Source organism: Neoarius graeffei, chromosome 27 (assembly GCF_027579695.1).
Source record: "Neoarius graeffei isolate fNeoGra1 chromosome 27, fNeoGra1.pri, whole genome shotgun sequence".
In the NCBI taxonomy this organism is placed as follows: Eukaryota; Metazoa; Chordata; class Actinopteri; order Siluriformes; family Ariidae; genus Neoarius; species Neoarius graeffei.
Window position 1 is genome coordinate 25450795 of NC_083595.1, and position 14407 is coordinate 25465201.

General features: G+C 48.6%; 1 protein-coding gene across 2 annotated transcripts in view; it reads right to left on the minus strand.

Annotated features, from left to right (window-relative positions):
• ptpmt1 (protein tyrosine phosphatase mitochondrial 1) overlaps positions 1-14407 on the minus strand; it is a 40642-nt gene that overhangs the window by 13421 nt on the left and 12814 nt on the right. For both annotated transcript variants that reach the window (XM_060911207.1, XM_060911203.1), the window contains one exon: positions 14082-14273. In XM_060911207.1, the coding sequence (XP_060767190.1) occupies positions 14082-14273 (192 nt within the window). The remainder of the gene's footprint in view (positions 1-14081; positions 14274-14407) is intronic.

Below are 14407 nucleotides of genomic sequence, written 5' to 3' on the forward strand. Positions count from 1 at the left end.
GGTGTGCTGGTGCTGCAGGGAGCCGGGACATCATCATCAGTGCTCCGCGATGGAGGTGGGCGTGGTGGTCCAGGTCCCCGACGCACCAGAAATCACCCTTGCTCGGGCCGGAGCGTATCGTATACTGGTAAGTGTCCAAGGGGATACGTACCAGGCTTTGGTGGATTCCAGCTGTAACCAGACCTCAATCCACCAAAGCCTGGTGCAAGGTGAGGCATTGGAGAGAGCACGAGTGGTGAAGGTGTGTGCGCACGGGGATGTTCACGACTACCCTTTGGAGTCTGTCCACATTCTATTTCGAGGGCAAAAGCAGAGTGTAAAGGCGGCGGTTAATGCTCGTCTCACCCACTCGCTGATTTTGGGGACTGATTGGCCGGGTTTTAAAGAGTTAATGACGCACATAGTGAAGAGTGGGTCCTGCAGTAATCCGGCTGGGGAAAGCCCCGGAGTAGCATTGGCGGGAGAAGCTGTCACAGAGCCGTCTATGTCAGCACTGCGTCAGGGTGATATGCGGAGTGAGGAGCGCCCCGCCCCTCCTTCCTCTCTCGGGGCTTCCCTTGGGGATTCCCCGTTAGAGCAGTCGTGAGACGGGACTCTGCGGCATGCATTTGACCAAGTGAGAGTAATCGATGGTCAAATTCTCCAGCCAAACGTGACGCCGGCCTTCCCCTACTTTGCTATTATTAAGAATAGGTTATACCGAGTGACACAGGACACTCAAATTGGCGAAAAGATAACGCAGCTATTAATTCCAAAGAGCCGCCAGGAATTCATATTCCCGGTGGCTCACTTTAATCCCATGACCAGACACTTAGGGCAGGATAAGACACTAACCCAGATAATAGCCCGGTTCTATTGGCCACGGATTCGCAGGGATGTCCGTCGGTGGTGTGCGGCATGCCACAAATGCCAATTAGTAAATCCTGCAGCCACTCCAGAAGCGCCTTTGCGCCCTCACCCTTTAATCGAGACCCCTTTTGAAAGAATTGGGATGGATCTCGTCGGGCCATTAGATCGGTCAGCACAGAGATATCGCTTTATTTTAGTCCTGGTAGACTATGCAACGTGATACCCAGAGGCAGTGCCACTTTGCAATATCTCAGCACACAGTATTGCAGAAGTGCTCCTTCAGTTTATCTCCCGGGTCGGGATTCCGAATGAAATCCTAACAGACCAAGGCACTACATTCATGTCATACACACTGCGCAAGCTGTATGGGTTACTGGGGATTAAGCCTATCCGCACCAGCATCTATCACCTGCAAACTGATGGCTAAGTGGAATGGTTTAATCGAACTCTCAAAAATATAATTCTTAAGTTCGTAAGTGAAGATGCACGTAATTGGGATAAGTGGCTCGAGCCCCTGTTATTTGCAGTACAAGAGGTCCTGCAAGCCTCGACAGGGTTTTCACTGTTTGAATTGTTATATGGGCATAAGCCGCATGGCATTTTGGATGTGCTACTTGAAAATTGGGAGGAGGGACCTTCACCTAGTAAGAACGAAATTCAATACGTTCTCGACCTGCGCGCCAAACTCCACACACTCGTGCATTTAACCCAGGAGAATCTGGGGCAGGCGCAAGAACGTCAAGTCCGACTGTATGACGGGCACGCGCCTTAGGGAGTTCACACCGGGAGACAAAATACTCGTATTACTGCCCACGTTGAGCTCCAAATTGGTCGCCAAGTGGCAAGGGCCCTTCACGGTCACACGGCGAGTCGGGGACGTCAACTATGAGGTGAGGTGAATGGACGGGGTGGGGCATTATAAATTTACCACCTCAATCTACTAAAACGTTGGAATGAGGAGGTCCCCATGGCGGTAGTGTCGGTAATTTTGGGGAAGGTGGAGCTGGGGCCGGAGGTTAAAAAAAAAAAAAATTGACATCGCCCACTGCTCCAGTCCCCTGTGGAGACCACCTCTCCCCGACCCAGCTCACAGAGGTAGCCCAGTTGCAGAAAGAATTTTCCTACGTGTTTTCGCCCCTGCCCGGCCGCACCCACCTTATAGAACACCACATTGAGACACCCCTGGGGGTGGTAGTGCGCAGCCGCCCTTACCGCCTGCCCGACCACAAAAAAAAATTTAATTAATTAATTAATTAATTTAAAAAAAAAAAAAAAAAAAGGTGGTCCGGGATGAACTTGAAGCCATACTCGAAATGGGCATAATCGAGGAGTCCCACAGTGACTGGAGCAGCCCAGTGGTCCTGGTCCCCAAGACCGATGGGTCGGTCCGGTTCTGTGTGGAAAGTCAACGCGGTTTCTCAATTTGACGCCCTCACATTGACGAGTTGCTTGATCGATTAGGCACTGCTCATTTTTATTCGACACTGGATTTAACAAAGGGATATGGGTAGATCCCCTTGACTCCTCTGTCCTGAGAGAAAACGGCCTTTTCCACACTGTTTGGCTTACACCAATTCGTCACACTTCCTTTTGGGCTGTTTGGGGCACCCGCTACGTTCCAGCGGCTTATGGACAGGGTCCTCTGCCCCCACACCACCTACGCAGCCGTGTATCTCGAGGATATTATCATCTACAGCAATAGCTGGCCGCGGCACCTCGAACACCTTCGGGCCGTCCTAAAGTCGATGAGGCGGGCGGGTCTAACAGCCAACCCAAAAGAATGTGCGATTGGGCGGGTGGAAGTACAGTATCTGGGTTTCCACTTCGGACATGGACAGGTGCATCCCCAAATTAATAAGACTGCAGCGATTGCGGCCTGCCCGAGGCCCAAGACCAAAAAGGGGAAAAGGGGGTGAGACAGTTCCTGGGGCTGGCTGGCTACTATCGGAGGTTCATACCTAATTATACAGACGGCACCAGCCCCCTGAGGAATCTCACTAAAATGGGAGCACCAGATCCGGTCCAGTGGACGGAGCAATGCCAATAGGCTTTCTCTTGGGTAAAGGCTGCACTGTGTGGGGGGCCACTGTTACACTCCCCTGACTTTTCTCTCCCTTTTATTTTACAGACAGACGTGTTGGACAGAGGGCTGGGGGCCATTCTGTCCCAGAGGGTGGAGGGGGAGGAGCGTCTCATGCTGGACATTAGCCAGAAGCTGTCGATGCGGGAAGGCAGGTACAGCACAATTGAAAAAGAGTGCCTAGCCATCAAGTGGGTGGTTCTCGCCCTCTGGTACTACCTGCTAGACACCCTTTCACCCTCTGTTCGGACCACACACCCCTCCAGTGGCTCCACCGCATGAAGGATGCCCATGCGTGGATCACCCGTTGGTATCTTGCACTCCAGCCATTTAAATTCGAGGTGGTCCACAGGCCAGGGGCGCAGATGGTGGTGGCAGACTTCCTGTCCCATCGGGGAGGGGGGAGTCAGCTTCAGGCTGGACGGCTCCCCGGCCTGAGTCGGGCGGTGGGGGTATGTGGCAGCGGGGGCATGGCCGAGCATCAGTCTGTGAGTCAGGGAAGGGGAGTGGTCGTGTCACTACGCCTGTTGTCAATTAACGTGCGTTTGTGTGTCTCCTCCAGTGACCGTGCCCGATAAAAGGACAGTGAGAAGGGGAGGCCGGTGCCAAGGGCTTGCTTGTAACCTGTATATATATATATATATATATATATATATATATATATATATATATATATATATATATATGTGTGTGTGTGTGTGTGTGTGTGTGTGTGTGTGCACGCGCGCACACGCAAGCGTTTTGTGCTGAAAAGCAGCAATAAAGAAAAGAACTAAGATACAAACAACCGCCTGCCGTGCTTCTGTGCTCCACCCACATCAGGTTCTTTCTACACTGGGCATCTGGGCTTCCACTTGAGTCATGGGCAGGCACGTCTCCAAATTAATAAGACTACAGTGATTGCATCTGCCCGATACCAGAGACCAAAAAGGAGGGGAGAGAGTTCTGAACTATTTCGGCGTCGCCAGTCTGCTGACTGATCTCATTAAATAGGGAGCACCAGATCCAGTCCAGTGGATGGAGCCATGCCAATATTCTCCTGACCTTTCTCTCCCTTTTATTTTGCAGGACAGAGGGCTGTCCTAGGTGGTGGAAGGGGAGGAGCACCCGGTGCTGTACATCAGCCAGAAGCTCTCCGTGCGAGAGACTAAGTACAATACCATAGCAAAGGAGTGTCTAGCCAGCAGCTGGGTGGTCCTCACCCATCCTTCTGGTAGTACCTGCTCTATGCCCTTTGACTCTCTGATCACATCCTGTTTCAGTGGCTCCAACGCATGAAGGATTCCAACATGCAGATCACTTGTTGGTATCTGGATCTTCAAGCCTTCAAATGTGAGGTGGTCCACAGGCCAGGGCACAGATAGCTGTAACAGATTTCCTGTCCTGCCAGGGGTAGGGGAGTCAACTGGAGTTCCAGCGCTCCCCGAGAGTGTTTCCCCTACCATTACAGTAGTCTCAAAGTTTAGGGGAATAAAAGGGTATGAGGCAGAGAATAGGAGGGCACAATTAAAAAACTGAAGCCCTTCACTGTGAACCACAGGCAAGAAAAATGGAAAACTGGGGTAGGGTGCATCAGTTGCCCTCACTTTCATAAAATCTGATGCATTTTTGTTTGGGTGTTCCTTTTCACCAATAAAGACATCCTGTAAAATTCTTTGACCATATTCAAAAGTCTAATGGTGGCACCATGAGGTTCATTTTTTGCCAAAAAATGCTTATTTTATGTTTTCGCGTAAGGTTTGAATCACAATGTTGGACTCCATTTATTGATTTCTTGCGACCCAGAGATCATGTTAAGAACCTTTGCAAGGGATTGAGAAGCATTAAATGTGATTCATAATACATTTATATTGTTTAAAAGTAGTTGAACAATGATTCAGTGAACAGCTAAAACTCAAACTGTGCTTGATAATATATATTTAGAATATGTACTAAAAATGTGTATCTAAGATATTTGGTATACTCTATAAGGTGCCATAATGTTTCATGAAAAGTGATCGAAATTGTCATAAAAGTCATAAAATAGCAGCTTTTTCCATAACTTTGAGCTCCTGGTGCCACCATTAAACTTCTGAATTTTGTCAAAAATATTTTACCCAGTGTGTTTTCTTACCAAAAGGAACATAAAAACAAAAATGCATCATGATCGGAGGAACTTTTCATTTTTAGGGGGCAACTGACGCACCCTAGTGTTTATGAGGTAAAGGTGTAGATCTCCCCTCCTAGAACTGCCACCTTATTGTGGTGGAGGGGTTTGTGTGCTTGAATGATCCTAGGAGCTATGTTGTCGGGGGCATTATGCCCCTGTTAGGGTTTCCCAAGGCAGACAGGTCCTAGGTGACAGGCCAGACCAAGAGCAGTTCACCAAAAACCCCCTATGGAGAAAAAATCCAGGACCGTGACGTCGCCCGGTAGGACGCAGCCGGGGCCCCACCCTGGAGCCAGGCCCGGGGTTGGGGCTCGTATGCGAGCGCTTGGTGGCCGGGCCTTTGCCCATGGGGCCCGGCCGGGCTCAGCCCGAAGAGGAGACGTGGGCCCGACCTCCTGTGGGTTCACCACCCACAGAGGTAGCAGTAGGGGTTTGGTGCAGTGTGGATTGGGTGGCAGTCGAAGGCAGGGGCCTCGACGACCTGATCCCCGGACACAGCGGCTGGCTGTTGGGACATGGAATGTCACTTCGCTGGGGGGGAAGGAGCCTGAGCTTGTGCGGGAGGTTGAGAGGTACCGGCTAGAGATAGTCGGGCTCACCTCCACGCACAGCTTGGGCTCTGGAACCCAGCTCCTCGAGAGGGGCTGGACTTTCCACTTCTCTGGAGTCGCCCGTGGTGAGCGGCGGCGGGCTGGTGTGGGCTTGCTTATAGCTCCCCAGCTCAGCCGCCATGTGTTGGAGTTTACCCCAGTGAACGAGAGGGTCGCCTCTCTGCGCCTTCGGATTGGGGAGAGGGCTCTTGCTGTTGTTTGTGCCTACGGGCCAAATAGCAGTATAGAGTATCCGGCCTTCTTGGAGTCCCTGGGAGAGGTACTGAGGGGTGCTCAGACTGGGGACTCCATTGTGCTACTGGGGGACTTCAATGCTCACGTGGGAGATGACAGTGACACCTGGAGGGGCGTGGTTGGGAGGAACGGCCTCCCCGATCTGAACCCGAGTGGTGTTTTGTTATTGGACTTCTGTGCTAGTCACGGTTTGTCCATAACGAACACCATGTTTGAGCATAGGGGTGTCCATAAGTGCACGTGGCACCAGGACACCTTAGGTCCGAGGTCGATGATCGACTTTGTAGTCATTTCATCTGATCTCCGGCCCTATGTCTTGGACACTCGGGTGAAGAGAGGGGCTGAGCTGTCAACTGATCACCACCTGGTGGTGAGTTGGATCCGCTGGCGGAGGAGGAAGCTGGACAGACCTGGCAGGCCCAAACGTATGGTGAGGGTCTGCTGGGAACGTCTGGCCGAGCACTCTGTTGGGGAGGTCTTTAACTCCCACGTCCGGGAGAGCTTTTCCCAGCTTCCGAGGGAGGTGGGGGACATTGAGTCTGAGTGGACCATGTTCTCTACCTCCATTGTGGACGCAGCTGTTCGGAGCTGTGGCCGCAAGGTCTCCGGTGCCTGTCGTGGCGGCAATCCCCGAACCCGGTGGTGGACACCGGAAGTAAGGGATGCCGTCAAGCTGAAGAAGGAGTCCTATCGGGCCATGTTGACCTCCAGGACTCCTGAGGCAGCTGACGGGTATCGGCAGGCCAGGCGTGCTGCAGCTCGGGCAGTTGCAGAGGCAAAAACTCGGAACTGGGAGGAGTTCGGGGAGGCCATGGAGAAGGACTATCGGTCGGCCTCGAAGAAATTCTGGCAAACCGTCCGGCGCCTCAGGAGGGGGAAGCAGTACTCTGCCAACACTGTTTACAGTGCGGGTGGGGAGCTGTTGACCTCGACTGGGGACATTGTCGGGCGGTGGAAGGAATACTTTGAGGATCTCCTCAATCCCACCGTCATGTCTTCCACTGAGGAGACTGAGGCTGATGACTCAGAGGTGGACTCGTCCATTACCCAAGCCGAAGTCACTGAGGTGGTTTGCAAGCTCCTCGGTGGCAAGGCACTGGGGGTGGATGAGATCCGCCCTGAGTATCTCAAGTCTCTGGATGTTGTGGGGCTGTCTTGGTTGACACGCCTCTGCAACATCGCGTGGTGGTCGGGGACAGTGCCTCTGGAGTGGCAAACTGGGGTGGTGGTCCCTCTTTTTAAGAAAGGGGACTGGAGAGTGTGCTCCAATTATAGGGGAATCACACTTCTCAGCCTCCCAGGGAAAGTTTACTCCAGGGTACTGGAGAGGAGAATTCGACCAATAGTCGAACCTCGGATCCAGGAGGAACAATGCGGTTTTCGTCCTGGTCGCGGAACACTGGACCAGCTCTATACCCTTCATAGGGTGCTCGAGGGTTCATGGGAGTTTGCCCAACCAGTCCACATGTGCTTTGTGGATCTGGAGAAGGCATTCGACCGTGTCCCCCGTGGTATTCTGTGGGGGGTGCTTCGGGAGTATGGGGTTCGGGGCTCTTTGCTAAGGGCTGTCCGGTCCCTGTACGAATGGAGCAGGAGTCTGGTTCGCATTGCCGGCAGTAAGTCAGACCTGTTCCCAGTGCATGTTGGACTCCGGCAGGGCTGCCCTTTGTCCCCGGTTCTGTTCATAATTTTTATGGACAGAATTTCTAGGCGCAGCCAGGGGCCGGAAGGAATCCTGTTTGGGAACCACAGGATTTCATCTCTGCTTTTTGCGGATGATGTTGTCCTGTTGGCTTCTTCAAACCAGGACCTTCAGCATGCACTGGGGCGGTTTGCAGTCGAGTGTGAAGCGGCTGGGATGAGAATCAGCACCTCCAAGTCCGAGGCCATGGTTCTCGACCGGAAAAGGGTGGCTTGCCCTCTCCAGGTTGGTGGAGAAGTCCTGCCTCAAGTGGAGGAGTTTAAGTATCTCGGGATCTTGTTCACGAGTGAGGGAAGGATGGAGCATGAGATCAACAGGCGGATCGGTGCAGCCTCCGCAGTGATGCGGTCGCTTTACCGGTCCGTCGTGGTGAAGAAGGAGCTGAGCCAAAAGGCGAAGCTCTCAATTTACCAGTCGATCTACGTTCCGACTCTCACCTATGGTCATGAGCTTTGGGTAATGACAGAAAGAACAAGATCGCGGATACAAGCGGCCGAAATGAGTTTCCTTCGCAGGGTGGCTGGGCGCTCCCTTAGGGTGAGAAGCACAGTCACTCGGGAGGAGCTCGGAGTAGAGCCGCTGCTCCTCCACATCGAGAGGAACCAGCTGAGGTGGCTCGGGCATCTTTTTCGGATGCCTCCTGGACGCCTCCCTGGGGAGGTGTTCCAGGCATGTCCCCCCGGGAGGAGGCCCCGGGGAAGACCCAGGACACGCTGGAGGGACTATGTCTCTCGGCTGGCCTGGGAACGCCTCGGTGTTCTTCCCGAGGAGCTGGCCGAGGTGTCTGGGGAAAGGGAAGTTTGGGCTTCCATGCTTAGACTGCTGCCTCCGCGACCCGGTCCCGGATAAGCGGAAGAAGACGAGACGAGAGGTGTAGATCTGGAGGGTCCTCAGACAGAGTGTTTTGGTAAACTGGGATGTATGGATGCGGTCAGTCCCCCACTCGCTTGCTCACTCAAGTTTGTTGACTGTGTAGTGGCTGGCTGCTTTATGTCCCGGGGCTCCCTCATGCCTGTGTTACCTTCTGGCTCTCTCCTTTTAGTTATGCTGTCATAGTTAGTTTTGCCGGAGTCCCTGCTTGTACTCAGCACAAAATGTATACTGTACCTACTTATTCAGGTGACATTGGGCATACCCAACAACCTGTGTTTTCTCTCTCTTCTCTCCCCCCAACTCTGTGTGTCCGAGTTACAGGTCAATCCTGGGATCAAGGTGCTGACCTCTTTTGCTGCTTAGACCTGCCTGATCCATCCTGATGCCCCATGTCTGGTTGGAGTCTCATCACATCACTCCTGTGGAGGACGGCCCCATATGGACAGTTGAAAGTCACACTTGGAAGACACTCTGGACACTCACAGTAATGCTTTTGTGGCTGAGGACTACAGTTGGCTTGCTAACTTTGGGACTGCGGTTGTCATGAACAGATTTGCACTCAAGTTTCCATGAAGAGTTATAACATCAACGAAACTGACTTCATGTTAAAACTGTTAATGCTATAGTCATGTTGTCTGTTGTTGTCCAGGTGAGGATGGCTTTCCTTTTGGGTCTGGTTCCTCTCGAGGTTTCTTCCTCGTGTCGTCTGGGGGAGTTTTTCTTGCCACCATTGCCACGGGCTTGCTCATTGAGGATAGATTAAGGATAAAATTGGCTCATGTCTTGGGTCATTCAGATTCTGTAAAGCTGCTTTGGGACAATGTCTATTGTCTCCCTTTGGTTTCAGTGAGAGGTTCAAAAGCCACCATTCTCAACGTCTTTTTGTGAAATTCTGTGTTCATTCACCCTTTTTTATTAGTTCACAGGGAACCCTGAAGAACCTTTTATCAGTTTCATGGTTTGATAAATTTGAACAACCTAAAACAATGCAAGCGTAAAGCATTTTTCATGCGAGCGATGCACCTTCTTCGTACAAACGCTTTGTCAACTGAGCTTTGGTAGACCACCAGCTAAAGATTTGAATAACTAATGAGGTGGCGGTGATGTCATGTGAAACCCAGCAATGGGAAACACTGCCTGAAGTGGTACATTCACCAATCACAGGGCTAACACAGAGACGAACAACCATTCACACTCATGGGCAATTTAGAATAGCCAGTTGACCTAATCTGCATGTCTTTGGACTGTGTGAAGAAACTGGAGCACCAGGAGGAAATGTATAGACCCTTCCCACTGACGTCACTGGAAACCGGAAGTAAACAGACCCTGCACCATATTGGAAGACCAACAAACTCGTGATCAGGGGGAAATAACGGCAGCGCGCGGAATTTAAACCCACGAGGCACTTGATTCATCATAAACCTACAATGGTAAACTTTTGTGCTGTGTTAGGGTGTTCCAACAAAGCTGATGGGAAAGGTGAAAAGAAGTCGTTCTTCAGAATACCAGCTGTGATTGAGACACAAGGGGAGCAAACTAAGGAGCTTTCTGCCAGGAGACAGAGAATAAGTGCATTACTGAGTGTCTGTGAGCAAAGGAGAGCCTGAACGTTGCAACCTCCCTATTGGCTGTTTATTGGCTGTTTGTAAAAATGTATCAATTGTTGCTCTTCATCACGGATTCGAGAGATGAGACCTGACGAGTTAGTTAGTTGGCAGCAGAACAAAATGTCTGGACACAAATCGGGTTTTCAGAAAAGGTAAGAAAATAAACAGAGGGTCGAAAATACAAAAAAGGAGGCAGAAAATGCAAAACGAGTTTTAAGGTAGGACAAATGGTTACTTTTCTGAGGCAGCCCGCCGTGGCTGCAGGCTTTCAGTTGTGTCATTGAATGGTTACTTTTCTGAGGCAGCCCGCCGTGGCTGCCTGCAGGCTTATTTATTATAGCCCATTTAGTTAAAATAGTTGATATAAAATGTTTATAGTTATGTGATGGTTGTCCTCAGTGTTCGAACTATGCCGATATTTTCGGGGGGGTCCCTTTTTTCCCTGGGGGGTGCTTGCGCTTGTCTCGGAGCGCGGATCTCCAAACACATGAGAAGCCTATCTTACGCACATATCACGCAGACTTCACACCTCCACACACGCATCGCATCTGAAGTCATAACTCATCAGGGGAAATCGTGTCCGCATTGGCATGTTCAAAAAACAACCTCGCATCAACAATGATACCACACGCAAGAAAAAAAAAACGGTCAGGCTACTCAACACATCTGATCCACAGCAGCACCAAAGCATCACTGGAAATCATGTCAACAACCAATCTTCCATTTCAACACGCGTCAACAAACAAATGGCACCACAAACATGAACGAATCGGTCAGGCTACCGATTCCAAACCCACAATAGACGAATAATTAAATGCATCTTACCTTAAAGCAGAATCGACCACAAAGGAAGTGTGTTGGCACTGTTGGCACACTTCCTTTCTACTAGTTTGTGTCCCCAACCTGGCAGCAGCAGTCGTCATATCGGTTTATTTTATCTTTGATGTAAACACAACACTTCGGATATGCAAATGCTTCCCGTTACACACGATTGCTATGTCAAACATTTTGCCAATATTTTAGAGACCCCTCCAACATTTCCCAAATCATGTTTTCAAGGGATCTCATGTCTGTTTCAGGGGATCTCGGATCCCCCGAGTACCCCCGTAGTTCGAACACTGGTTGTCCTGATTTAGACTGGTGTGTTTTTTGTTTTTTTTTTGGGGGGGGGGGGTTGCGCGATGTTGCACCCGGGTCCAGATTAGGGCAGAACCGGCCCTGGCTACATTTCAGGTGTAGTTTGTTTTATGTATGTATGTACTTGCATAGATGTGTACTTGGTCTTCCAATATGGTGACTACCGAAATCTCGCGGCGCGATGACGTCATGTGGGAAGGGTCTATACAGGCACAGGGAGAACAAGCAAACTCCACACAGAAAGGCCCTCGTTGGCCATGTGATTCGAACTCAGAATTTTCTTCCTGTGAGGTGACAGTGCTAACCACTAGACCACCGTACTGCTCATATAGTATTTAACATAACATTTGACATCCACTCTACTGAGATATTTTATACCACGAGTAAGTGTGGTATTGACTGATATAATACAGATAACGCATACAAGACAAAAGAAAAAATAAAGTCAGAGAGAATGCAGCCATTTTCCTCATAGCTTGCCCACTGCAGGGTGTCAGCTAGTTTACTAACCACAGGGTACCCCCAGGATTTTGAATCTGAAATTTAAGACTTTTTAAGACATTTTTAAGACCACTGTAAATGAAATTTAAGACCAACGTCACACCTTTCCTGGCATGCATATGAATGAAATATCAGAAAATAAATCAATCAAATCAAGCTTATAAATAACTTTAATGAACAATAAGCTCTACAAATATCAGCTACAATCTCTCAACATAATAATGGTGCAAAGAGTGTACGCAAACATGCACACATCTGGGGGTGCACCCCTGTGCAGTTTTATTACAACAATATAGCTACAGCCAGGGATGAGAATGAAAAATATTTAAAAAAGTCTGAAAAAAAAAAACGGGGCAGGGCCCAGGGGTTCCAGGGGCTAATGATTTTTGGCTATTTTTTTTTTACCCCCAAACCAATAATTTTAAATCAGCAAAAAGGTGCAATTTATTTGGAAATAAATTCCCCTTCTTGGTGGACTACCAGGTGAAAATGATTAATATGGTACAAGAGACTTGTTTTTAATCAATTCACATTTGATGATTTCAAAAAAAAAAAAAATCAATGCATCTTTTAATATAAACAAGCTCTACAGTATTCTATTTCTGCATTTTTGCTATTCATGTCTTTGAATACTCTAATCCTTTAAAATGAAGTGCAAACCAGAAAAAAGTTCTATCATATAATTCTCTTAAGCTTTCTTCTGATGTTCTCATGGTAGCAGGAGGTCTTGCATATTAAGCAGGCAACATTCAACATCACTTATCACTTCCCTTTCAACTGTTGTGTGTACTAACTAGGTTTTATCTGGACAGGATGTTGTGCAATGTAATACATATACCATATGGTCAATTTGAAGATCAAGATGGTGATTTTGAGTTAAAGAACAGGCATATACAATTGGCATTACATATTGGAATTTTTTTTTTTAAATCAAAAACTATAAGTTCATCTCTGCCTAAAAAATTTGGGCAGACGCTCCCGTGCAGCACATGCCAGCAATTCCTCCCCCCCATGAAATGAGCAATAAGTAGGAGAGTTATACACGGTATCATACCTAAAATTTTATCAGAATTATAGATACGATACTATGATTCTCCCCAACATGCTACATTAGACAAGCTAACCTCATTTATAAAAAGATACACACATATATGACGTGTATTTGATATATATGATGTATATTCATACATTGTTACTTTATGGAAATCTTCAATAAGTTTGGTCTTTTCATGACAGCCTGTTGTAGATCTAAATATAATGCACATGAAATGACACTCCTCACCTCAACATGCCCTTTACAATCATTTAAGCCACCATGGGCAATGCTGAAATCACTGTTGCAAACAGTACATCGCGCGAAACTGTCATTATTGTTTACCCTTATTAGACAGGGAGATTCTTTTGTGTAATCTGAGGTGAAGTGGGTTTTGTACTTCGGTTTTTTGGGGCGCGCGCTCTCTGCCATGCCGATCCTGTAGGCCGCACTGACTCAACTGAAAACTTCGGTCCTCGAGAAAAGGGATAAAAGCCCGCCCACACTGAAAGCTGATTGGCTTATTTTGCTGAGTAACCCAATCAGGATGCTCTTTGTCTGGCATGCACTATATGAACAGGCACACAGGCAGTGTTGCCACATTGGGCGGTTTTAAGTGCATTTTGGCGGGTTTTGAACATATTTTGGGATGGAAAACGTCAGCAGTATCTGGCAACACTGCACACAGTCTCCCTCGCGTGCGCGCACATTCTAAGATGTGTAATGCAGACCTTAATGTTGCGCGCGCACGCTCTTGCTCGCTTCTATCAATATGCAGGAGACTCCCAGAAGTTCCGGGAGACTTGGGATGTCTGCGTTATAAGGTGACCACAGATCGTTAATCATGCCCCCCCCTCCGAAAATTTTTTAACGGATTTACATCGATCTCAAAAACTATCATTTTGGTCTGAAAAAGTCGGAAATCCGCTGATCGGCAGAAAATTCTCATCCCTGATCGTGACAGAGCAGCCACTTCTGATTGGGCGGAACACATTAACCACGAGAAACGGAATACTGTTCATTTGTGGGACTGAAAATAAGAGAGGGGGAAAATAATACTTGATGCGCAAAATTTAAGACCTGCAAACGAAATCCAATACTTTTTCAAGGCCTTAATTTTCTAATAGTAAATTTAAGACCAAGTTTTTAAGACACCGCGGGTACCGTGAACAATTTGTATTACACCATGTATAGGTCTGCACCAAAAGCCTGAAAATATATTCCAGTGCTGAGACAACTTGTGTCATATTTGACTTTCATATTCCAGCAACTGACTCATCCGCATTTTTGCAATCTGTCACTCACCCTGATGAGGTATGCAGCAGCCAGAGTGGCACTGCGAGAACGTCCTGCTTTGCAGTGGATGTAGACACTGGTGCCCTGATCACGGTGTTTCAGAACAAAATCAACACCTCGGTGAATATGTTCCAGACTGGGAACTCCGGTCAGGTCCACTGTGCTGAGTCTGATCTGCTCAACACCGTCTGATTTCCACTCCTACAAAACCACATGCACAATAAATATTACTTTAACTAATAAAAGTAATAGTCCTTAGACTATTGCCATCATGAGACTTATGCATTACTATAATGTGAGGAGGTCAGTCTATAAAAATTACACATATACTCAGA